The sequence below is a fragment of the Schistocerca gregaria genome, chromosome 5, assembly GCF_023897955.1.
Source record: "Schistocerca gregaria isolate iqSchGreg1 chromosome 5, iqSchGreg1.2, whole genome shotgun sequence".
NCBI classification, from domain to species: Eukaryota; Metazoa; Arthropoda; class Insecta; order Orthoptera; family Acrididae; genus Schistocerca; species Schistocerca gregaria.
Window position 1 is genome coordinate 331,271,492 of NC_064924.1, and position 25,335 is coordinate 331,296,826.

Sequence of the window (25,335 nt, forward strand, 5' to 3'; positions counted from 1 at the left end):
GCGCGGCTAGCCAGGCGGGCATATGTACTGTTAAAAAGTCTAGCTGTCCGCCTCTGAATTGTTTAGATATATTCCTTTAATCCAACCTGGTACAGAACCCAAAAACGCGAGCAGTACTCAAGAATAGGTCGCACCAGAGTCCTGTATGGAGCCGAGCTACCGCTACGGTCACAGGTTCGAATCCTGCCTCGGGCATGGATGTGTGTGATGTCCTTTGGTTAGTTAGGTTTAATTAGTTCTAAATTCTAGGCGACTAATGACCTCAGAAGTTAAGTCGCATAGTTCTCAGAGCCATTTGAACCAGTCCTGTATGCGGTCCCCTTTATAGATGAACCATGTTGTTGTTGTTGTGGTCTTCAGTTCTGAGACTGGTTTGATGCAGCTCTCCATGCTACTCTGTCCTGTGAAAGCTTCTTCATCTGCTACCACCTACCGCAACCTACAGCCTTCCGAATGTTCATCTTATATCCTCCTTTCAAGACACTATCCATTCCGTTCAACTGCTCTTCCAAGTCCTTTGCTGTCTCTGACAGAATTACAATGCCATCGGCGAACCTCAAAGTTTTTATTTCTTCTCCATGGATTTTAATACGTACTCCGAATTTTTCTTTTGTTTCCTTCACTGCTTGCTCAATATACAGATTTAATAACATCGGGGAGAGACTACAACCCTGTCTCACTCCCTGCCTAACCACTGCTTCCCTTTCATGTCCCTCGACTCTTATAACTGCCATCTGGTTTAGAATGAACCATACTCTTCTAAAATTCTACGACTAAACCGCCTTTCCTACCGCAGTTCTCTGTCTCACTCCCTTCTCCCCCTTCGACTGTTAAAGACTGCAGTCCGGTCTATGTACAAGTTGTAGCTAAGCTTTCGCTCTACGTATTTTTATCCCCGCTACCTTCAGAGTTCTCACGAGAGTATTGCATCAACATTGTCGAAACCTTCTAAGTAGATTAGAGATGCGGCTGTTGACAAGAATACGTGCGAGAAGCACACCTCCTGAAGCACCTTCAGTGGACACAGAAAAATAAGTTTCGGTCCAGGGGACAGCTCGCCGTTTTGCACCGCAAGTCATTCGAGTCGGTGACAGTACACGGATGTCGTTGCACATTTCATTTCGCCGGCGCTAAGTGTTTCTTTATTGGGGAACAAACAGACGGCGACGGTGGCGGCATCGGAGGCGGGCACCGGAGGCGGGCACCGGCGGGACGCGCGACGCGGGTGACCGGCGGGTGACGCGGCGCGGCCTTATCAACGGCCGCGAGGGGCAGAGGAGCAGAGCAGCGCGCCGCAGCCGCAGCCTCTGCCGAGGGTCAGTCAGAGCCGCGACGACATGCTGGCGACCACGAGCTCGTGCGTGAGGCGGCTGGCCGCGGGCCAGCGCTCCATGTCCTCCGGCCTGCAGCGCAAGGCTCACCAGCAGCAGCACCAGGCGCGCCGGCTGCGCTACAGGTAAGCGCGCGACAGCCTGCCCTCTAGCCGTGCCGCTAACGGTGTGCCAGCCAGCCTGGATGTGGTTTTTAGGCGGTTTCCCACAGCGCACTAGGTGAATACCGGGCTGGTATCCAAGTTCCGCTTCAATTACGTGATTCGCAAACATTTAGAAATCTTCCGTTCGCTTTCACATTTAACTCTACAAGCAGACAGTTGAGGTACACACGTGCCATTCCGGGAGGTAACTAAACCGTGACAAATCCGTTAATAACTGTGCCGACCCTGCCCTGATATGGGACATAAATACAGCAACCAGGGATTTGGAAGAGCAGTTGAACGGAATGGACAGTGTCTTGAAAGAAGGATATAAGATGGACATCAACAAAAGCAAAACGAGGATAATGGAATGTAGTCGAATTAAGTCGGGTAATGCTGAGGGAATTAGATTAGGAAATGAGACACTTAAAGTAGTAAAGGAGTTTTGCTATTTGAGGAGCAAAATAACTGATGATGGTCGATGTAGAGAGGATATAAAATGTAGACTGGCAATGGCAAGGGAAGCGTTTCTAAAGAAGAGAAATTTGTTAACATCGTGTATAGATTTAAGTGTCAGGAAGTCGTTTCTGAAAGTATTTGTATGAAGTGTAGCCATGTGTGGAAGTGAAACATGGACGACAAACAGTTTAGACAACTTAGAAATTAAAGTTGATTATTATACAATTTGGGGAAAACTTACGTGGTGCATGATTCTTAACGAAGCCTTCGTCGAATATTTTTACTGTGCTTAATTAAAACTTTTCTGAGTTGCACACGCAGGCTGTCGTGAGGTCTGGAACATGACAAGGGAATTAGAATTGAGAAAAACGGACGTAGCTGGTGGAATACTTAACTTTAATCCATTAATGAAGACCGTCGCTCTGGACGGTACATGATGCACAATATCAATAAAAACTGATCATGGCGCCTTGCTAGGTCGTAGCAAATAACGTAGCTGAAGGTTATGCTAACTATCGTCTCGGCAAATGAGAGCGTAATTTGTCAGTGAACCATCGCTAGCAAAGTCGGCTGTACAACTGGGGCAAGTGCTAGGAAGTCTCTCTAGACCTGCCTTCTGGCGGCGCTCGACACGCGGGTCCGACGTATACTAACGGACCGCGGCCGGTTTAAAGGCTACCACCTAGCAAGTGTGGTGTCTGCCGGTGACACCACAGCCCCCGTGTCAAAAGTTGGTCAGCCTTTGCAGTCTGCCTCGTCGTAGCCTCGTTGCGGGTGCAGTTCCCTTTGGTCCATGTCGCACCATCCAGCCAGTCCCAAGACAACGAAGATAGTTCTGCTGGCACTTCTAAATGCAGGTAATACATATCCTTGTATACAGAAACCAATTAAGCCCGAATAAAACCAATAATTTATCTTGCCAGTGCCATGCTCTCATTGCGTTTTATGTTACTTGCAGTAGCAGTATGAATAAAATTAACAAATTTTAATAAACTCTGGAATAATGCTATCTCTACAGCTTAGTAAAAATGTCACTGAGCTCAGTAACCTGACTCTTCTTTCACGGAACTTATCGAATGTTCGAATACACTGCAACAGTTCCTCCCCGCTGAGTTGTGAAATTTAAAACTTTCTTAGCGCATATATTGTTCCACGTAGTTTCGGGCAAACTATAGGATGTCTGCAACTTGCTGTCAAGATACTTCAGTGCAGAGTCTTCTGACCACCATCAGGTGAAAGCTGACGAAATTCCACTGAGCTTTCGTATTTAAGACCCCGCCGTTACACATGTGGTTTAACCAACTGGCGTTGCGCATGCGCTGGTTGAAGATCCTGCGCCGAAATATCGCGGCAGCAAGTTGCAGATATGCGGCAGTTCGCCCGAAATTTCGTGTAACAATCTTCAAGACGAAAGTTTCAAATTCTACAAAATAACACATGATGGATGAAGTAAGTAGGACATCAAAACTATATGAGCCCTAGCAAAAAGGCATTCCAGGCGAAGAAGTCTAATAGGATCAAATTTTTGCCTTAATTTGAGAAAGAAATCTTTGGGAATGTACGTTTGGAGAACGTCAGGGAATCATGCAGAGTGGGAAAAACGGAACAGAAGGTTACCGAGACATTTGAGCCGTGCTACTACAGTAAAATGTTGAAAATCAAGTGGTTTGATAAGATAAGGAATGAGGAAGTTCAAATGTGTGCGAATGTCTAAGGACCAAACTGATGAGGTCATCGGTCCCTTGACTTACACACTATTTAAACTAACCTATGCTAAGAAGAACACACACACCCATGACCGAGGGAGGACTCGAACCTCCGGCGGGAGAGGCAGAGCAATCCGCAACATGGCGCCTTAGACAGCGCGGTCACTCCGCACGCCGGAATGAAGAAGTTCTCCGCAGAATTGGTGACGTGAAGAAAGAAACATTTGGAAAACACTGACAAGTAGGAGGGACAGGATGACAGGACATGTCTTAAGACATCAGAGAATAACTTAACATAGAGGGAGTTGTAGGGGAAGACAAGAGACTGAAATACATCCAGAAAATAAATGAGGACGTAAGGTCCAAGAGTTACTCTGAGATGAACATATTAGCACAAGAGAGAAATTCGTGGCATGCGGCATAAAACCAGTGAGAAGACTGATGACTCAATAAATAAATAAATAAATAAATTGCTCTGGGTAGTGATTATGTCGTTCGTATACGTCTAACGAAACGAACGTCGCTGCCTATTGGCTGTAGAATGCCGCATAGAAACGCCCCTGAGAGTTGTTCAGTCTCCGTCGCAGCCCTCTCTCTAGACGGCACCTGTTCTGGAGGTTTTGGGGCGCAGAGCTACCGCCGGCATCCGCAACAGAGGTCGGCGACCCGCGCCTTCACGCCGCATCCAGCCGCGCCACGTTACGTCACTCCAGCTACCAGGCAATCTGCGCGTGATCCTCGCCGCGTAACAGCTTGTTTTCTGGATGCAGCTTCACCGCGCGGCAGTACACACAGCAACTGAATAGCAGCTGACACTCACACTGTAAACATGTTGCTAGGGAACAACTTCGCAGTCGCCTGCTCATGTGAACTTGTAAGTTACGTGGTTCTGTTACATAGCGAACGCAGACACCGGCTGAAGGGGTCACAGCAATCGTCAGGGACTAATGTAAACACAAAATGCCACAGGCTGCGTATTTTTCCTTTTTAGGGTTCCGTGCCTCAACCTGCAAAAACAGAACCATTATAGCACCTCTTTGTTCTCCGTCTGTCTGTCTGTCCGACTGTTAGGAACCTTTTTCTCATGAACGAGTTGACGTATTAAGTTCAAATGTATATCACATACTAATGTCTATGTAATTTGGCGGTGTAAACCTTTAAGCTTATAAGTCAATGCAATCAACAGATATGACCATTTATGTCACATGTTTTGATATTCGAAAACTCACAAAACAAAACTTATTGGATACTTCCCGTTGATCTGGAATCATAAAATTCGGAAAGATGCGAGGTTTCACAGTAAAAGTCATGGAAAAAATATGAAAATTGTTAATTTTGTAATTATATAACGCGAAAAGAATATTTTTTGTCCGCCTGTGTTTTTCTGGCTGTCTCTTCAGACCCAGCCGGCCGCGGTGGTCTCGCGGTTCTAGGCGCGCAGTCCGGAACCGTGCGACTGCTACGGTCGCAGGTTCGAATCCTGCCTCGGGCATGGATGTGTGTGATGTCCTTAGGTTAGTTAGGTTTAAGTAGTTCTAAGTTCTAGGGGACTGATGACCACAGCAGTTGAGTCCCATAGTTCTCAGAGCCATTTGAACCATTCTTCAGACCCCTTTTCCTCGTGAACAGGTTGGCGTATCAAACTCAAATTTATGTCACCTACTAAGGTCTGTGATCCCTTGGCGATGCTTTATCTGCCTCGTGATGACTGGGTGTTGTGTGCTGTCCTTAGGTTAGTTAGGTTTAAGTAGTTCTAAGTTCTAGGGGACTGATGACCATAGATGTTAAGTCCTGTAGTGCTCACAGCCTTGGCGATGCAAAACATATAAATTTGTAAGTCAATGTAGTCAAAATATACGCCTTTTTATGATCGCATATTTTGATACCCGCAAGCTCACTCATCAAAATCTATAGTGTACTTCCCGTTGATGCAGAGTCGTAAAATTCGGCTAGAAGCATGTTTTCACAGTACAAGTAAAGGAAAAAAACCTGAAAATTGTTAAACTGTAATTATATCACATAACAAATATCGTTTTGCCATTATAACATAACGTTGCATTCATCATACGTCCAAAGCATAGTAGACGAATATTATTGCATGCAAACGTATAATGTAAGTTTTAGTAATGTATGTTTTAGCAAGTAAATAAAAAATATTTTATGAAGTATTCTATATCAACATATAAAAACTGAAGTCCTCTGCTCGCTTCTTGTTGAATGACCAGGTTAGTCTGAGGAACTTCTGTAGTGATTTCGACATCGTCTTGGAATTCGCGGGATGATGTCTGTATTGAAGGCACAGAAAAGTCGTTGAGATTCACGATTCGCAGGATGGATGAACTATATATACAGATAATTAAGTTTGTATAGAACCCTGAGGGCACGAGCCCTGCTCTCAGGTGGCCAATTCTTTTTATAATTAGTTTCGCTCGGCCAACCGAGAGCATCTTCATATATTTATCGCCCTAGTGGGAACACATCTAAAGCTCAGAGCTACGCTGACTCAGTTGTCAAACAATATGTAGTGAAACTATTAATAAAGAAGTAAATAATAACCGATCTGTAGTATTTTGTCTTTACATTAATTGCATCTTATCGGTCCAAAGACTTTACTAATAAAAATAGAGAAACATTAAAATGGTTGTTTTAATGCTTCAGTCGTCCTACATGATCACCTATCCTACTTCCCATCCCTCCCCCCCCCCCCCCACCCAAAAAAATTAATACAATGTACAGAATGTTAAACAGTCAGAAATGTTCTCTTTGGGATGTTCAACTCGCGAGACTTTAATTTAAATATCGATTATCTCATCAAAACGTTGATCCTTCATGTGAATTAATGCAGTCCGTATTTTTGTGGTATTCATATTGATGACATCACGTGTCGTCAACCGTACTGATCATTTCCGGAAAAGAACTGTCCGCGGTTTACATTTCAATGGAGTCGCAGCAGGCGTCCAAGGGTGTCGTTTTTATTTTGGAGTAAAGGTGTGCGGGACAAGTTTTGCACACAATTTTCTCTGCTCCAAGTCATTGTAGAGGATGCATACCTGTTGTTTACCGTTGTTAGTTCAAGCCGCCACAGTAGTTACTTCGCTGACGTCGCTGTTACCATCAGGAATAAAATCACTTTCGGAACTTTATCGACGAACTGTGTATTACTATTACTAATGAATTAATATCGTTGCAAGAGACGATATTAGCGTTCCTTCGACATGGAGACGATTAGAGATGAAGAAGAAACTAGGAGTCGAAAAAGTTAGAGGAGGAAATCGACTCTAAAAACGTGGATGGCTGGACTGGCATTCCTGCCGAATACGAAAGCCGTCTCTGAGCGACTTTGCCACCTTTCTCGGTAGTCTCATTTATGGATAACTTTCGCACTGAACTTGCACAGTGAGTCTAACGTAAGTTCCTAAAGTACGTAACGTTTTTGTTGCGAATAAAGTCGCCTAGATTACTTAACATACTTTCAGTTACTGCGACTTATCGGTTAAAGCAATCATCACATCTCCAATTAAGAATAATGTAGCTTAAGAATGAAAGGTGTCATGTGTACATTATCTGCTGACAAAAGTCTAGGTGGCTGTATTAACAAACAAACAAATCATATTGGATGCAGACTGATTTAGGAAACCTATTTTCTTTACAAATAAAGAGCGTAACGTTTCTATTTGAACATGAAAACGGAAAACTGGAGTGTCTGTCATGTTATGTGTAAGGGACAGTGAATTAAAAACTGGACTGCCGTCTCAACGGGACCGTGGAATGGTTCCATTCAAAAGTAATCACGACCACGTTAAGAAATTAATCCGACTGGGAGAAAAGACGACCATTTCCTGTTTCGTAGAACGCGGTCGGCCGGTAACGGATGCACAACCACACCCACTCTTGCACTTCCTCGTCCGACTGAAACCGATGACCACACACGTGTTTCTTCAGGTCGCCAAAGATGTGAAAATCACACAATGAAAGATCCGGTCTATACAGAGGATGCTGCAGTGTTTCCCAACCAAACTGCTGAAGTGTAGCTTTCGTCCGAATGGCAGTGAGAGGCTGGCGTCATCGTGCAACAGGAAGGTTCCATCCGACAGCATTCCTGGGGGTTTTGACTTTGTGTCAGTTTCTGCAAAGTGTTTTCATAGCGCTGCACATTGATTGTGGTTCCATGCTCGAGCTCTAAGGAGAAGGTCGTCATGACCTCACCGGAACTTTTGTGAACAGTTTTGGATTTCTTTGACGGGGGGGGGGGGGGGGGAGGAGGTGTGCGATGTTTCCACTGTTGGCTTTGCAGTTTGTCTTCAGGTTGTCGAAATGCTGTCGGACAGAATTGTCCTACAGTACGATAACGCCCGCCTCCACACTGCAAATCGGACAAGGGCTACACTTCTGCGATTTGGTTGGAAAACACTGCAACATCCTCTATAGAGCCCCGATCTTACACCGTGTGACTTGCATGGAGGTCGCTTTCAGTCGGACCATGAAGAGCTAGAGTGTGTGCGGTCGTTGATGCGTCAGCGGCCGACTGCGTTCTACGAAACGGGAATTGATCGCATCGTCTCCCAGTGGGAGGAAAGGCCTAGCTCGTGTGGTAATTACTTTTGAACGGAATCCTTCCATGGTCCCGCTGAGGAGGGTGTTCCGTTTTCATTTGGCTGCACCTCATAAAACTGCGAAGTACTTTCAAAAAGCCACTTCTTTAGCTTCTTAGTCTCGCTGACTATGAGAAACATTTTAATTTTGACTAGTTGACGTGCTTAGTACAGTTTAATGCTCAGCGCGATGATTTTTTTTGGACAGGCCGGAGACCCGGGCCCAGTTGGGTTTGCGAGGTGAGTTCACGTGCCAGTATCAACCAGCCTGGCTGCCGTTAAACTAAATTTTAGATTCTGCCAGTCCCACGCTGCTTCCGCAACTCCGCATAAAAAAACGCAAAAATCATTTAAGGTGTGGTACATAATTCACAAGCAAATGGTGCTAAGTGTTTTCCATTCTTAGGGATAACAGACTTTATGCCAGCAGGAACGGAACGTGGCCACAGAAATGAATATCCAAATCGAAAAATTTGTCCGTCATTAGCGGCTGGTGCACCAGGTAGACAAACGATGGCGAAAACTATAAATATGATACATTAAAAGATGCTACAAAGTGAATACATGTCATTATGTGCATCTTTTTTGCAAAGTTCTGCTTAAAACCAATGTAATTTTATTGAAATCGACAAATTTTCTGAAGTTGCAGGAAGTTTATTTGTACGAGATTCTCTATGAAATACTGCCGTCTTAATATAATGTGCTGAATGTGTCATGACAGATGAAAATTTGTGCCAGACCGGTAATGGAACGCAGATTTATTGATTGTTGCTAGTAGTCGCCTTAACTGTTAGACTGTGTGAGCACGTCTTCGAGGCTGCCCCTCTTATTTTTCCCATTAAACAACTGGAGTGTCGCAGTGCAAAATAGAACTACTAGAGGAAAATGGTTCAAATGGCTCTGAGCACTATGGGACTTAACTTCTGAGGTCATCAATCCCCTACTAGAGGAAAATGGTTCAAATGGCTCTGAGCACTATGGGACTTAACTTCTGAGGTCATCAGTCCCCTAGAACTTAGAACTACTTAAACCTAACTAACCTAATCACATCACACACATCCATGCCCGAGGCAGGATTCGAACCTGCGTCCGTAGCGGTCGCGCGGTTCCAGACTGCAGCGCCTAGAATCGGTCGGCCACTTCGGCCGGCAAGTCCACTAGAGGAGTTGGTATGACGTAGAAACTTGGCTCGCCCTGTCTCTGGTGTTATGTACCAAGTGAAATAAATTAAGTGAAATTACGTTTTGTTTAAAAAACCACACAAGCTAGTAAACAGCTTTTAAAATGGTGAACATGTGGTATTAACCATGAATTTTTTCAAGTTCTGCTAGACTTCGAGGTTGAAATCAGTTTCAGAATAATAATAAAAATTCTTAGCAGCGTGAGTAATTTTATATAACAAAGTTTCTTTTATGAAAACTGTGAAGCACGATTTTAAGGTTTCATCAGTGAAATGAAATGAATGGATCAAAGGCGTTGTAGTTAGGGACATGCAATGACATGAAATAATATCAGTGGCAACCAGGTTTGAGATTTGGTTTGACATAAAATTTCAGTTAATACTAGATTTTTTTTTAAATTGCATTTCACGGTAAGCATATCTGGACAGTTTACACGAATATTTTTTCATGTCATACATCTTTATTAATTTCGTCTGCACCGATTCATTCATTCATTTCATTTAATTCAGCTGTTTGGGAAACATATTAATCCATGCGCGTAAGAGTACGCGGAAAGGGGTAACACGGTCGGTGTACTGGAGAACAAGGAATGCGCGCACGTGGTGCAGTCAGTGCGACTGAAGGGCGGCCTCCGCTGGCGGACCTCGAGGCAGGACGTGAGGAGCATTCTGGAGCTTTTAGAATTTGGGAGTGCTTACTGAAAATATTGCCTTTGAACTATTTGACGGGTAGGCAGTTTTCCGAGAATAGTTAGCATCTCAGTAATAGTAACGGCAGAAGTTGTGGTAGCTAAATTTAACCAGCAATTGGAGAGATAGTCCACCTTATGCAGACAATATTTGTTTATTTCACTTTTCCCCAACATGTTTCGGTACTTTCTATCTGCAGTGGAAATTTTTATTGTACAGTCTGAAAATTATTGTAATACGGCAACATTTTAATTTCAGCTTAAAGTTATTTCTATACATATGAAGGAGTATTAATTATATCTCAGATGTCACGTTGGTCTACATGTATAGTTAATGACACACATCACTTAACTGAAACACTAAATATTGTATTTTTACCTCAACAATGAAAGAAATGAACAGAAAACAGCAGCAATAGCACGTTATATGACGACTGAAAAGTTGTCTTTACATCGAAAATAACAGGAAATAAGGCTAAAGAATGAAACATCGTAAATAACATGCAAATGAGGCTACCTTCGATCTGAAAGGGACGAGAAACAGAAAAATACGAGTAGAAACCGTTTTTATTTGTTTGCAGAAGACAGGCTGTAAAAAATAGCATAAAAACAACCTGTTAGTATTATGTAAGGTATATATAAAACTATGTAAATATTTCTTCTCCATACTAGTATCCTAGGTCTAATCCTCGCCACAGCATAAACGTACAATATTCGTATATCAGTTAAATGACATGTACCACTAACTACATATGTAAGTCACAGCAAGACTAACACGTAATTATGAATTCTTGTGCATATAAATAACTAAGATAAAATTCAAATATTGCCGCATTACAATTATTTTCACATTGAACAGAAATTTTTAAAAAAATGTGCTGAAGGCAGCACAAAAAGTGCTGAAACATGTTTGGGAAAAGTAAAGCAAACAAACCATGTCTTCCATAAGGTTGAATATCTCTTAGCAAGCACGGAAAGAAGGAAGAGATTCGACATCTAAATTGATTATTATTAACCAGCAATAGTTAAATTGTAGACAGGTTCGCTAACCTGACATTATTGTCACAAAATTCGGCGGAGAGTCAATTCAACTTCAGAGTGACCTCTAAAGTTCATTGAGTTGTGGAGATTAAAAGAATACCCATTGCTAATATTTTGCATATGACGATTTGCTGGCTTCGTGCATGAGTTAGTTATGTTTTTCCACGAGTTTAATAAACTCAATAGATACACATAACAGAGAGTTTAGTCATTATTAATATATTTTCTTTCGCTACTTACAACAGCCTGCCAACGTTGGATAACTTTTCGATTTCGCGACTGCAGAAATTAAATGGTTTTTAGGAGAAGAACTGGTCAAGCCATGTTCGGAACGCATTTTTTATCCAGAATGGAAGTTCCTTGAAGACTGTTCGTCAGAAAGCGGAAAACGTGAAAATCTGAGGGCGCAAGACCATGCGAATAATGTGGGTACGGAATGACTCCCCCAACACAACTCGTGTATAGTGTTTTTTTGCCAATTTATGGGAATGCGAACGGGCTTACCGTGGAGTAGCATTACTTAAGCAGTCTTCCTTGTCGTTATTCATGGAGTGTGTCTGTAAGACTTCTCAGTTGTTGAAGCAATTTATAGGACTCCACGCAGTCTTTGTGCCGCGAGATGCATAACATTATGTTTTGTGGATGCGGGAAGGTCTTTGAACGTGGACTTGCTTCTTGCTTTTGGGGGGGGGGGGGTGCTTCTTGGCTTGGGCTCAGCCATTCCTTTCTTTCCCTTATGTTAGGTATAAAGTCACGGTTTTTCCTCACCTGTGACAATACAAGATAGGAATGATTGGTGATGTGCACGAGCCAATTAATGACGCAATCAGAGATGTACATATTGCCTCCTCCTGATTTTTGTGATTTTGGTTTAGAGCATGCGGTAGCCATACGCTCGATTTGAACCTTGTCCATTGTATGCATATGCCGCACGATGGTGGAATGATCATACTTTATCACATTTGCCAATCCTCGAATACACTGACGTGGAACACAGTGGATTAATGCATTTAAACGATCTTCATCAATCACCGAAGGTCGTCCTGAACGTAGAGAGTCACTAATGTCAGAACGATCCACTTTCAAACGAGAAAACTATTTTCTTGCCGTGCTCCGTCCAATGGTACTACTGTACAACGTGGACGGCGCAAATGTTTCTGGCGGCCTCTGCTGCTGTCTACCCTCAACTGAACTCAAACAGAAGAATATGTCGGAAATGCTCCACTCACGAGCTCCAAATGTCAAAATGACAATATGTAAACTCAAATAGCAACAGTGAACTACAAATAAAAAATAACAACCGGTAAATAAACCCTTAGCAACCGGAGTACCAACATGCAAAACAAAAATGCTACGAAGTTACGCATCAACCTAAAACAATCTCACCTTGTCTTAAACGCGAATGAAAGTAGACAGTGATTACCTACAATGCGTTATTGCTTTCTGTAGGCGGACTATGATAGTTGCATTTTGAACTGAAATAAAAATGAAACTTTAAAGTGATCTTCGTGTAGCAAATGTGGTTCGTTGCCTTATTCCTACAAATTAAACTGAAACTAAGCAAAATACAGACTTCTGGAGTAGGTTCAAGCCACAAGTTGTATATTAATGCTGCACATGACCAAAACTAAATCTAGTTCTAAAAGGTCACAGTCGAAAACAAATAAATCACAGATAATAAATTTTCCAAATACTGAGAGAGAGCTTACTTCGCCTCCAATCTGAAAATGGTCCTCCATCTTATTATGCTTCGACATAGTGCTACCAAAAAGGGTTATCCCTGCTGTCTTCCTTCACATTCGGCTTAGTAGAAGACACCTTTAGCTACAGTGCCAGTTGTATAGTTTCACCAGTTATTGTTGTTACCCTACAGTTTCGAAATCTGTGGAAATATTTGTAGTTATAAAACAGTTTTAGACATTGCTCAGCGTGTGAGCTAAGTAAAGAACTGGGTATCGCGTGGCCGTAGCAAACACAAATACTATTATCTAATCGCAGCTGTCTCTCAGAGGAACAGTGCGGCACGAGAAGAGATGAAGCGATTGCATTACATTTCGTTCGAGGATAAAAGGCACCGCTATCGGCGTGGCACGTGTTCGTCAGCTAATTCTGTCCTCACCTACGGCTTCCGTGCAGCAGAGACAAATACGGAGCCTCAAATGAGAACAAGAGTCGGCTGCCTGCTTACTAACGGCTTCCGACGCTCGCCTTCACGCTGTGGTGAAAATGCGTCACAGACAAAGTGGCGGTGGAGACTGTGGAACAGCTGAGTGTTAGAAATGGCATCAGGACACAGGACTCGTATTGATGGGGAGAAGCGTTCGAGTCACTGTCGGGCCAACCTGATTAAGGTTTTGATTCCCTAAATCGCTCAACGCAAATTCCGGGATTGTGAAGGACACAGACGGATTTTCTTTCCGCATCCTAGCTTGTGCTCCGTTTCGCATGATCTCTTTGTCAAGACGACGTTCAAGGTTAGTCTCCCTATTGTTATGATACAGATGTCGTCAATAAAACTGCGCTTCAAGAGATATGGCTCAACGGGAAGCTAAGGCTCTCTGTTTTAGGGAAGCCATGTCTCGTCGTTTTGGTAACAATGACAACTCACTCTATGGGTCCATGTCTTCGGGTATCGGAGGCGTGGATTTGTTTACTGTTCTTACCTCCATGTAGAACCGGCTAAAGTAAACAGCAGAACTTTTCGCTCCGGGAGGAATTTAAAATCTGCTATGACAGCAAAAACCTGCCGACTTGCAATCTTTGTGGAACGTGTTAAATGTCAGCGAGCGTTTTCATATTTATATAAAACGCGGCATTCTGAAACTAAAGGGAAGAGTTGTTGCACTAAGAAAAAGAAAAAAAAATGTAGGAGAGAGAATAAAGACAGACAAAGACACATATACATGATTGTCTTTCTAACAATTTTTTTTAATTTTTGTCGTATAGTATAACTTAATGTAATGAAAAAATATAATGACTATCCAATTTTTATCAATCCGAGTAGTGTTAAAAGCAGAATAGCTGTTTCTGAGGAACAAAAATGTCATCAGCGTCTCTAATGCCAGTCTTATGGACCAAAAGGTGCAAAATTCCAGGACGCACAACCGCAGATTACTGATTCTGGTCTGGGTCAAACATTAGGTTGTCTTTTTGGTTTGCTTTGAGGTCGTCGGAATTCGTGTGCTTCTTTCCAATATTCTTTATTTATAAAACTAAATGTACACTACTGCTCATTAAACTGCTACACGAAGAGGAAATGCAGATGATAAACAGGTATTCATTGGACAAATATATTATACTAGAACGGACATGTGATTACATTTTCACGCAATTTGGGTGCATAGATACTGAGAAATCAATACCCACAACAAACACTTCTGCCCGTAATAACGGCCTTGATACGCCTGGGCATTTGAGTTAAACAGAGCTTGGATGGCGTGTACTGGTACAGCTGCCCATGCAGATTAAACACGATACCACAATTTATCAAGAGTAGTGACTGGCGTATTGTGACGAGCCAGTTGCTCGGCCACCATTGACCAGACGTTCTCAATTGGTGAGAGATCTGGAGAATGTGCTGGCCAGGGCAGCAGTCGAACATTTTCTGTATCCAGAAACGGTCGTGCATTACCCTGCTGAAATGTAGGGTTTCGCAGGGATCGAATGAACGGTAGAGCCACGGGTGGTAACACATGCGAAATGTAACGTCCACTGTTCAAAGTGCCGTCAATGCGAACAAGAGGTGACCCAAACGTGTAACCAATGGCTCCCCATACGATCACGCCGCGTGATACTCCAGTATGGTGATGACGTAAACACGCTTCCGTTGTGCGTTCACCGCGATGTCGCCAAACACGGATGCGACCATCGTGATGCTGTAAACAGAACCTAGATTCATCCGAAAAAATGACGTTTTGCCATTCGTGCACCCAGGTTCGTCGTTGAGTACACCATCACAGGCTCCTGTCTGTGATGCAGCGTCAAGGGTAACCGCAGCCATGGTCTCCGAGCTGATAGTCCATGCTGCTGCAAACGTCGTCAAACTGTTCGTGCAGATGGTTGTTCTCTTGCAAACGTCCCCATCTGTTGACTCAGTGATATAGACGTGGCTGCACGATCCGTTACAGCCATGCGGATAAGATGCCTGTCATTTCGACTGCTGCTAGCGATACGAGGCCGTTGGGATCCAGCACGGCGTTCCGTACTACCCTCCGAAACCCACCGATTCCATATTCTGCTAACAGTCATTGGATTTCGACAAACGCGAGCAGCAATGTCGCGATACGATAAACCACAATCGCGATTGGCTATAATCCGACCTTAAAAAAGTCGGAAACGTGATGGTACACATTTCTCCTCCTTACACGAGGCATCACAACAACGTTTCACCAGGCTACGCCGGTCAACTGCTGTTTGTGTATGAGAAATCGGTTGGAAACTTTCCTCATGTCAGCACGTTTTAGGTGTCGCCACCGGCGTCATCCTCTTGTGAATACTCTGGAAATCTAACTGTTTGCATATCACAGCATCTGCTTCCTGTCGGTTAAATTTCGCGTCTGTAGCACGTCATCTTCGTGGTGTAGCAATTTTAATGGCCAGTAGTGTAGTATCAGAACGTATATATGCGTGTGAATAAAACGACTAAGAAGACGAAACAATAATTACGTACAAGGTGTAAGAAAGCGATGCAGACAAACTTCGAGGGTGAATTCTTCTCGGGTTATGATGGGTACGAAACGTTGCGACAAGACGACGCCACCACTCGGCTGATAACCCGTGAAGAATTCATGAGTGGAATGCACTGTGAAAGACTGAAATCGCATGAATTTTGAGGGGTTGTACAGTGTGTACTGAAGAAGAAATCGAGGGCGCAAATACACGTCTCGAACGTCATTGTCTATACAGCGAGCTGAAGTAGGGTCCTTCGGCAGTGATGGCTCGGAGACCCCGAAGGGAAGGTTCAGCCGCCTAATTGGAAAGGTTTTTCCTATCTTTCGTGCCCACAGGCGCCTTATCTTCGTGAAGTGTAAAGGTTGTGTGTTTTATGCGCATCAGGCAAGTTTAGGCGATTGTAATGGACGCGTGTGCAGCGTGGCGTTATGTTTGTATTGGATAATGATGAGAGAAGAGAGAGATTGACACCCGATGTCGGCACACAGCCTGCTCCTCTCGAATAGCACGAAAAGGGCCTCCGAGCTTAAAGTCACTGTCCGACGGACGGATCATCGTCAACAGTGCCACATGCCCTAACTTCATGGAACACTGCGGAGAAGTTTCAAATTTAATTCGGGACATTGGCGCAATGACTGGCTTTCAGGGACTATACGCTATATGGACAGCAGCTAACTATACGATGAATACGCAAGATGTTCCCAGAATGAGATTTTCACTCTGCAGCGGAGTGTCCGCTGATATGAAGCTTCCTGGCATATTAAAACTGTGTGCCGAACCGAGACTCGAACTCGGGACCTTTGCCTTTCGCGGGCAAGTGATCTACCGTCTGAGCCACCCAAGCACGACTCACGCCCCGTCCTCACAGCTTTACTTCTGCCAGTACCTTGTCTCCTACCTTCCAAACTTTACAGAAGCTCTCCTACACAGTTTTAATCTGCCAGGAAGTTTCATTTCAGCGCACACTCCGCTGCAGAGTGAAAATCTCATTGGAAACATCCCCCAGGCTGTGGCTAAGCCATGTCTCCGCAATATTCTTCCTTTCAGGGATGCTAGTTCTGCGAGTTTCGTGCCGGCCGCGGTGGTCTAACGGTTCTAGGCGCTCAGTCCGGAACCGCGCGACTGCTACGGTCGCAGGTTCGAATCCTGCCTCAGGCATTGATGCGTGTGATGCCCTTAGGTTAGTTAGATTTAAGTATTTCTAAGTTCTAGGGGACTGATGACCACAGATGTTAAGTCCCATAGTGCTCAGAGCCATTTTGCGAGTTTCGCAGGAGAGCATCTGTAAAGTTTGGAAGGTAGGAGACGAGGTACTGGTAGAAGTAAAGCTGTGATGACGGGGCGTGCTTGGGTAGCGAAAGGCAAAGGTCCCGAGTTCGAGTCTCGGTCCGGCACACAGTTTTAATCTGCCAGGAAGTTTCACCCAAGCTGTTACCCATCCAAGTACTGGCGACACCCGACGTTGCTTAATTTCAGTGATCTGACGAGACCAGTGTATTCAACGAGGATCGAACTTTGAGCTCCACCTGGGCTGCTAATAAGGCAATCCTTCGTCGGAAAGCGCTAGTTTGTTCGCTGACGTACCGCAAACATTGTTGTTGTGATGGTGGTGGACACGGCCGACGCCTTCCTAACGGTGTGATCGCTGTCATACCCACGGCGAGAGGTTACGCTCGCGGTACGCCAGCGTGCAAACGCGATTTTGTCCGAAGGGGTCGTGTAACGGGAAACACTGGGCCTGTGACTTCGACGTCCTGTAGTATCGGTGAACGACGCTTTCGGACATGGATTCCTATCGTCAGCATGGTTTTCTAGGGAAGCAAACCAAACTCTGAGAGCCTGCGGCCACAGCCAGATTAGAACCAATAATCTCTTGGATGGTTCAAATGGCTCTGAGCACTATGGGACTTAACTTCTGAGGCCATCAGTCCCCTAGAACTTAGAACTACTTAAACCTAACTAACCTAAAGACATCACACACATCCATGCCCGAGGCAGGATTCGAACCTGCGACCGTAGCGGTTGCGCGGTTCCAGACTGTTGCGCCTAGAACCGCTCGGCCACTTCGGCCGGCATGTGGCAGTGCTATAATGTACGCCATAAAAATACGTGGGAGTCACAGGTTGTGTGGTGACTACTTTCTTTAATGATACGTTGCGATTTGTACAGCATCAGTTTAATCTGAAAAAAAATCCTTACAGAACCACAAATAATACACAGCGCATAATAGTAGGTAGCTGACCACTAAGAACAGATAGGAAATAATCAAAGTGCAGTTATGAAAATATACCAAGATTAAGGAAAACACGTCGTACATAAGTATGGAGTCAAATTATTAAATACATTAGACCATTCAAAACTGAATCATTACGATGGCTGCCACGAGATGGCAGTAACGGGTGAGCATAAATGCATAAGACTTCATCATAATTATTAAAGTCTCTTGAAGAATGACGAAAATACGACCTGGAGGCCGTGTATAATTAGAAAGCAATGTACGTCAAATGAAAAACCATGAAGTAACATCTGTCTTAAACGCAAAAACCAATTACATGTCGCAGGGAAGAGAAGCCAATAGGAGAAGGCCAAGTGAACATGGGAGGGGCTAACCTGTGGGTCGGCAAGACGAATAAGGCTTTTACTGCAAGACACTTATGATTAAAATAGATATACATACATTGACAGCCTGTGCGTAGTATCCACTTCTGGAAATATATTTATATTTTTTTACACTTTTACAACGTAGGTTGGATTAGATTAGTTTTTCGTTCCATAGATCCGTGCTGAGGAGATCCTCGTGGATGTGGAACATGTCTTTTTTTTATTTTTATTTTAGGCATCCTAGGTAACACTGGTCATTATTGTAAAATGACATCATTGGATCCTAAGAATTGCAGCACACAATAGCAATGACATGTAGTAAACACACAGTCTTACATTAGTCAAGACATTCAAGTGTCGAAAGCTGCAGGTGTAGAGTGGGTGGAGAAGGGGATAGCGGGATTTGTCGGAAAGGACTTTGACAAATGACAGATATAAATAAAACAAACGTAATAAAACATCTAGGTAGAATTGGAGAAACATGGCTACACTTTCATGTGCAGAAAGTAATCCGTGGGCTAAAAGACCACTGGTTTAAATAATTACCTAGAAATACTACAACATATGTTTCATGCACAATGCGGGCCATTATTGTAAACAACGTTAAAGTGGAAGGAATTACAGCAAACAATAATCGGAAGATACAAAACTTCATAGAAATAGTACAATGTGGGTTGCAGCATTGGTCAATAACATAAACTAACAATATTTTAGTAAAGCATATAATATCAATGACATAAAGTGAACATAAAATCGTAAATTTGTCAGGGATCATTCAGATGAGGGAAGCTGCGGCTGGGGAGGGCGTGTGGGGAGAGAGGGTAACGGAATTTACAGGGAACAAATTTGACGAATGACCGATATAGATGAAACAAGAGTAATAACATATGTAGATAGAACTGGAGGATCATGATCATACTTCCACGCACGTGAAGTAGCCCTGTAGGTTAAAAACCATTGAGTTAAATAAGTACATAGCAATAGTACAAAGTACGTTCCACAGGCAACACTAATCATTAATGTACACTAACAACATTAAAATGGAAGAAGTTATAGCGCACGCAATTCTTGCCCTGGAGTGAACATAGGACCGTAAACAGCCGAAGGCCATCCAGGTAAGGCTAGAGGATGGGCGAAGAGGAGCGCAGCGGCATCTGTCGGGAAGAAAGTTGACTAATGAGAAAATACGAAGTACACCTTAAGATAGTAACATACATACGGAAAATTCCACTAACATAACTTCCACGAATGTAACCATAATTTCGTGTGTAGAGAGTAGCTCCGAAAGATAAAAAAACCATTGGGTGAAGCTTGTAATAAAAAGCTGATTCATCTTGCCGACCCACAGATTGGCCCCTCCCACCTTCAGCTGGCGATCTCCTATTGACTCCTGTCCCCTGCAACATGAGAGTTGTTTATCTAATATAATTTGCAATTGTCTTAAAGAGTCTAGACAAAAATTCACAACTGTCTCCGATGTTACGTTAACGAACTTCAGCAGCTTTTGTTGGATTCTGGCAGTCTCAGTAAAATAGTGACCAACTAACGGAACATCTTGCAATAGTTTTATGCAGTCAGACACGGAGTGTGGTGCGAGAATATTTTTAACAACTTCTGTAGCTTTGTTCCTGGCTGTAGACTCATTTGCGGCAACTTCGGAGTCAGTGTACATTGCGGCATTCAGTGTTACGGTACAGACAAAAGAAATGAAGGATTGACGATGCTTAACAACTTTATAAACTGTTGTTAGTTCTGCAGCAGCAACGAGCAATTCTTCCTTGATATCTTCTTTAATCATGAATGTAGAAGTAGGCTCTGATGCCGATGTTCAAATATGTGTGAAATCTTATGGGACTTAACTGCTAAGGTCATCAGTCCCTAAGCTTACACAATACTTAACCTAAATTATCCTAAGGAGAAACACACACACCCTTGCCCGAGGGAGGACTCGAACCTCCGCCAGGACCAGCCGCAGAGTCCATGACTGCAGCGCCTGAGACCGCTCGGCTGATCCCGCGCGATTTTTCGTAGAAATGTGATGCCTCACATCTGCTTTATGCCCGAGAGTTGCTGAGATGAAACAGCTACAAATCGCACACAACGCTTCCTGATCCGTACGTTCTTTCTTGACAAACGATGTCTCTTTTGTATAAGCATCCGAAAAATGACACTTTCTCTTTCCATCCTGAGACGTTTTCGTAAGCTACGATAAGAGAAATTTATTAGACAGTAAACAGTCGACAATAAAACTTAGTCATCGAAGTACACGTCACTACACGTTTCACGCCCTATGTACCCTCAGTAAACACTTCAAACGTTACTAACTTGCACTGGTAGTTAGTATTACATTTAGAAAGAATAGTCTTTTCAGATCGCCCTCAGTAAACACTTCAAACGTTACTAACTTGCACTGGTAGTTAGTATTACATTTAGAAAGAATAGTCTTTTCAGATCGCCATTCAGACGGGAACTGCCCGATTCTTCCGCGTGGCGCTGCTTGAATAGTTCCAGCCCCGTAATACTGGAGAAGTATGGTATTTACTGGAATGATGGCGCTAGATCTAGAAGGTGCTTGCATCGTCGTTTCAGGATACAACATGTAACTCTGTCTGTGGGACGACCTTGTAAATATAAACTTGCTGATATAAATAAAACTAACTGAGGCTGCATTTACATATTGCGCTAATAGATGGCGTTACTTGAGTACATGAGCCAAACTCGTAACCGCATTTTACAAAATCGGAACAAATTAGGGTCATATCGGGACAAGAAGGTCGTCGCAACGGTGACGGTCCCTATGTATCAGGACTAATGGCAACCTCATGCCCCCCCCCCCCCCCCCCATATCTACAGGGTGTTACAAAAAGGTACGGCCAAACTTTCAGGAAACATTCCTCACACACAAATAAACAAAAGATGCTATGTGGACATGTGTCCGGAAACGCTTAATTTCCATGTTAGAGCTCATTTTAGTTTCGTCAGTCACCTACGCTCAATGGAGCACGTTATCATGATTACATACGGGATACTCTACCTGTGCTGCTAGAACATGTGCCTTTACAAGTACGATACAACATGTGGTTCATGCACGATGGAGCTCCTGCACATTTCAGTCGAAGTGTTCGTACTCTTCTCAACAACAGATTCGGTGTCCGATGGATTGGTAGAGGCGGACCAATTCCATGACCTCCACGCTCTCCTGACGTCAACCCTCTTGACTTTCAGTTATGGGGGCATTTGAAAGCTCATGTCTACGCAACCCCGGTACCAAATGTAGAGACTCTTAGTGCTCGTATTGTGGACGGCTGTGATACAATACGCCATTCTCCAGGGCTGCATCAGCGCATCAGGGATTCCATGCGACGGAGGGTGGATACATGTATCCTCGCTAACGGAGGACATTTTGAACATTTCCTGTAACAAAGTGTTTGAAGTCGGGCTGGTACGTTCTGTTGCTGTGTGTTTCCATTCCATGATTTATGTGATTTGAAGAGAAGTAATAAAATGAGCTCTAACATGGAAAGTAAGTGTTTGCGGATACATGTCCACATAACATACTTTCTTTCTTTGTGTGTGAGGAATGCTTCCTGAAAGTTTGGCCGTACCTTTTCGTAACACCCTGTATAGCCGAGCTTGAGGGCACGTGCGTAGTTACTTCTGCACCTATCGATGATTGTCCGTCCAAGATAACATGCTACGTTCCCCCTCCGAGAGTACAGTTACGTGATCGTGGAGATTACGCGAAGGATGTAGTAAGACGGGCGCGTGGTATCGACCAGCTGGGCCGCCCTGCTGGGGCGTACGTGACCCGCGGCACGTGCCTGTCTGGCTGGCTGGCTGGCGCTGAGCGCTGAGCGCTGACCCGCCCACAGCCCGGCGGCGAGCTGGCTGCGCCGCGCCGCGTGTCCACCCTGCCGAGCGCACATCTCGCTGCAGGCGACCGGCTGCATCTCTTTCTTGTCGGACATGCCGGTCTAGTCGCACAGCTCGTGTCGGGAAACTGAGAGACCGCGGGACCGCGTGCTCGAATTCCGATCGAACCACGGCATTTTCATTTTGCTTGTAACATAGCTTTTACATCGCAATGGTTTGAAGATTCGCCACGAACGACACGTCATTCGGATTCCGTATTAAACAGTAATCCCCATTCCCATGTAAAATTCCTGGGTCGGTTTAGGATCACACAAGTCGCCGAAATGGAGTTCAATGAAAAAACGCCAAGCAGGCCGTTGAGATACATGGAATTATTATTATCATCTCTTTCCTAATGTGGCTACGTATCGTTTGAGACTCTTGCAGTAGGGAAGCGCCATCCACACGCACCTATTCTAATGTACTTTTACCATCGTGCTCTAAATCAATGCGGGTACATTAAAATAGTGTACCGGATAGGGGATTCGAGTCACGAGCTTCATCTTTCGTGGTTAACACACTAGCCAGATGGGTATCCAGGCAGGACACACGTTTCGTCCTCGCAGCTTCAGTTCTGCTAGTAGCCTATCTCCCTCCTATTATCATAGTTTCAATATGTTCTGGTACATACCTTGCTGGACTAGTACTCACGGCGGGAAAGATATTGACGAAAAAATGTAGTCGGCGAAAGGTGGCAATTGGCCCTGAATAAAGCAAAGTGTGAAGTTATTCACGTGAGTGCTAAAAGAAATTAGCTAAATTTCGATTACGTGATGAGCCACACAAATCTGAAGGCTGTAAATTCAACTAAATACTTAGGGATTACAATTACAAATAATCTAAACTGGAACGATCATATAGATAATATTGTGGGTAGAGCAAAGCAAAGACTGCGATTCATTGGCAGAAAACTTAGAAGGTGCAACAAGTCTACCAAAGAAACTGCTTACACTAAGCTTGTACGCCCTATTCTCGAGTATTGCTGTGCGGTGTGGGATCCGCATCAGGTGGGACTGACCGATGACATCAAAAAAGTACAAAGAAGGGCAGCTCGTTTTGTATTATCGCGAAATAGGGGAGACAGTGTCACAGACATGATACGTGAATTGGAGTGAAACATTTATCAGGAATATGCCCTATGAAACGTACAACTAACAGTGAAATTAGTGGTATTCGGGCTCGTTCAGAAAGGCGCAGGTAATCCTTCTCACACATCTGCATTACTAAACAAGCCTTAATCAAGGTCCAAGTTGCAGGTTACCTATGTAACGGCTTCCAGTGCAACAGAAATTTGATTTTCAATATTTTATTCAGTAACTGACTGAATTTAAAAACATTAAAATTCAGTCATAATCTGTTCATTAAGAGCTATAATCTTATGTTAAAGTAACACAACAAGCCAATCATTAGAGTTAGAAAACGTGTATACGTCTAGAAGCATCACAACTCGTGGAGCGTAAATTACTCAGACTATATTCATCCAGTGCTTGACAATGAGAGCACGTAGGGACCTGCAACAAAAAAATTTCTCGCTGAAAACCCCCTCAAAATGAAGGGAGGAAAAAAGTTTATCGCTTACGACATTTTCGTAGTTCATTCAGTAAAACTGACGCATCAGACATAACGTTTTAATTTATGACTTCTTAACTAATAACTATTCGCATAACATTTTTCATAAAGTATCCACTTGTACCACTGAACGTATTTGCAAAATTATATCACTGTACAACACAGTTCTGGTGATACTACTAGGGGTATGGTTGCTTAAAGAATCCGGGGTGCGGGTTTACTGATGGTCTGCTAACTGAGCTGGAGCTGGAACTGGAATGAATAGTACTGCTACACTACGTGTTCTCCTGTACCGATTACTTCCGAGGTAGTATAGTAGAATGGTAGCGGTGAAAATCAAAATATTGTTCAACAATTTTTATACATTTTTACTACTCTTTATTCATATTTCACACTTCCAATAGCAGTAAATGTATTTTCTAAAGGGTTTTATGTGTCGGTATTTGGCTGATGGAATGTTAAGTGTACGCTTCCCATCACACGGCGTACGCATGCGCTGACTGTACTATCAGAGCTAGGAGAACCTCAGCGGCGACGAGAGAGAAATATGGCTCGCTGCTCATACAGAAATAGACGTCTCCCAGTGGGAGTGTCTGAGCATGTGACGCGAGACAAAGCCGTTACGGAAGTGTCGCAGGGGGAACTACCACAGGGGAATCCAGTGCTTCCCCCGGCGCTATGCTTAGAAGCTATCTCAATGAGAGCACGTATCTATGTTTTACGTAAATACCATTGCTTTAAAAGATAATACCAATTCTTAAAAAGAATAATAATTTGCTTACGATGTTTTTTTCAGCTGCAGTAAGCCCTTTGCAGTTTTTAGCCTTGGTAATGGTGCTTCAGTTCCGTAACCGTGGATTGAATTATTAAGAAATACAGCAACCGGTTTACTATTTTTGTAGTTTTATGTGTACAGAGACGCGTTTTTGAAGTTTTACCCATCATCAGCTGGTGCAATACATTTACACATTATCAATATGACGTCTTTTTATCGACCACATTTTGAATGATATAGCTGACCTATGTAAAATAGCCCATTTACTTATTACTTTCCCCGAATAGTGCATTTACGTTTAATTAATAATTAGAGACAGTTATTCTCTTGCGGTATAAATAAATGTAAATGTCGTGTGACTAGTGCCTCCCGTCGGCTGGACTGTCGAAGGGTGCAAGTTTTTCGATTTTACGCTACTTCGGCGACTTGAGCGTCGATGGGGATGAAATAATGATGATTAGGACAACACAACACCGAGTCCGTGAGCGGAGAAAATCTCCGACGTAGCTGGGAATCGAACCCGGGTCCATAGGATTGAAATTCTGTCGCGCTGACCACTTTTTTCCGTTGTTGATCATGGTGTTTGGTTGTTTCAGACGTCACAGGACATCCTTTCAAGTTCGTTTGTTGATCCGTCCATTCAATTTTTTTTATTACAGAGGCCAA

General features: G+C 43.6%; 1 protein-coding gene and 1 long non-coding RNA gene across 2 annotated transcripts in view; one reads left to right on the top strand and one right to left on the bottom strand.

The window, feature by feature from the left end:
* Positions 1-1,144: 1,144 nt before the first annotated feature.
* The window catches only part of LOC126272190 (farnesyl pyrophosphate synthase-like), a 246,943-nt gene continuing 222,752 nt past the window's right edge, over positions 1,145-25,335 (top strand). The window contains exon 1 of the mRNA XM_049974868.1: positions 1,145-1,456. Coding sequence (XP_049830825.1) covers positions 1,338-1,456 — 119 coding nt within the window. The 5' untranslated portion in view covers positions 1,145-1,337. The remainder of the gene's footprint in view (positions 1,457-25,335) is intronic.
* LOC126272192 (uncharacterized) overlaps positions 19,310-25,335 on the bottom strand; it is a 133,237-nt gene continuing 127,211 nt past the window's right edge. Inside the window, exons 2-3 of the long non-coding RNA XR_007549190.1 lie at positions 19,649-19,810; positions 19,310-19,567 (exon numbers count right to left, since the gene is read on the bottom strand). This is a non-coding gene — a long non-coding RNA (uncharacterized LOC126272192). The remainder of the gene's footprint in view (positions 19,568-19,648; positions 19,811-25,335) is intronic.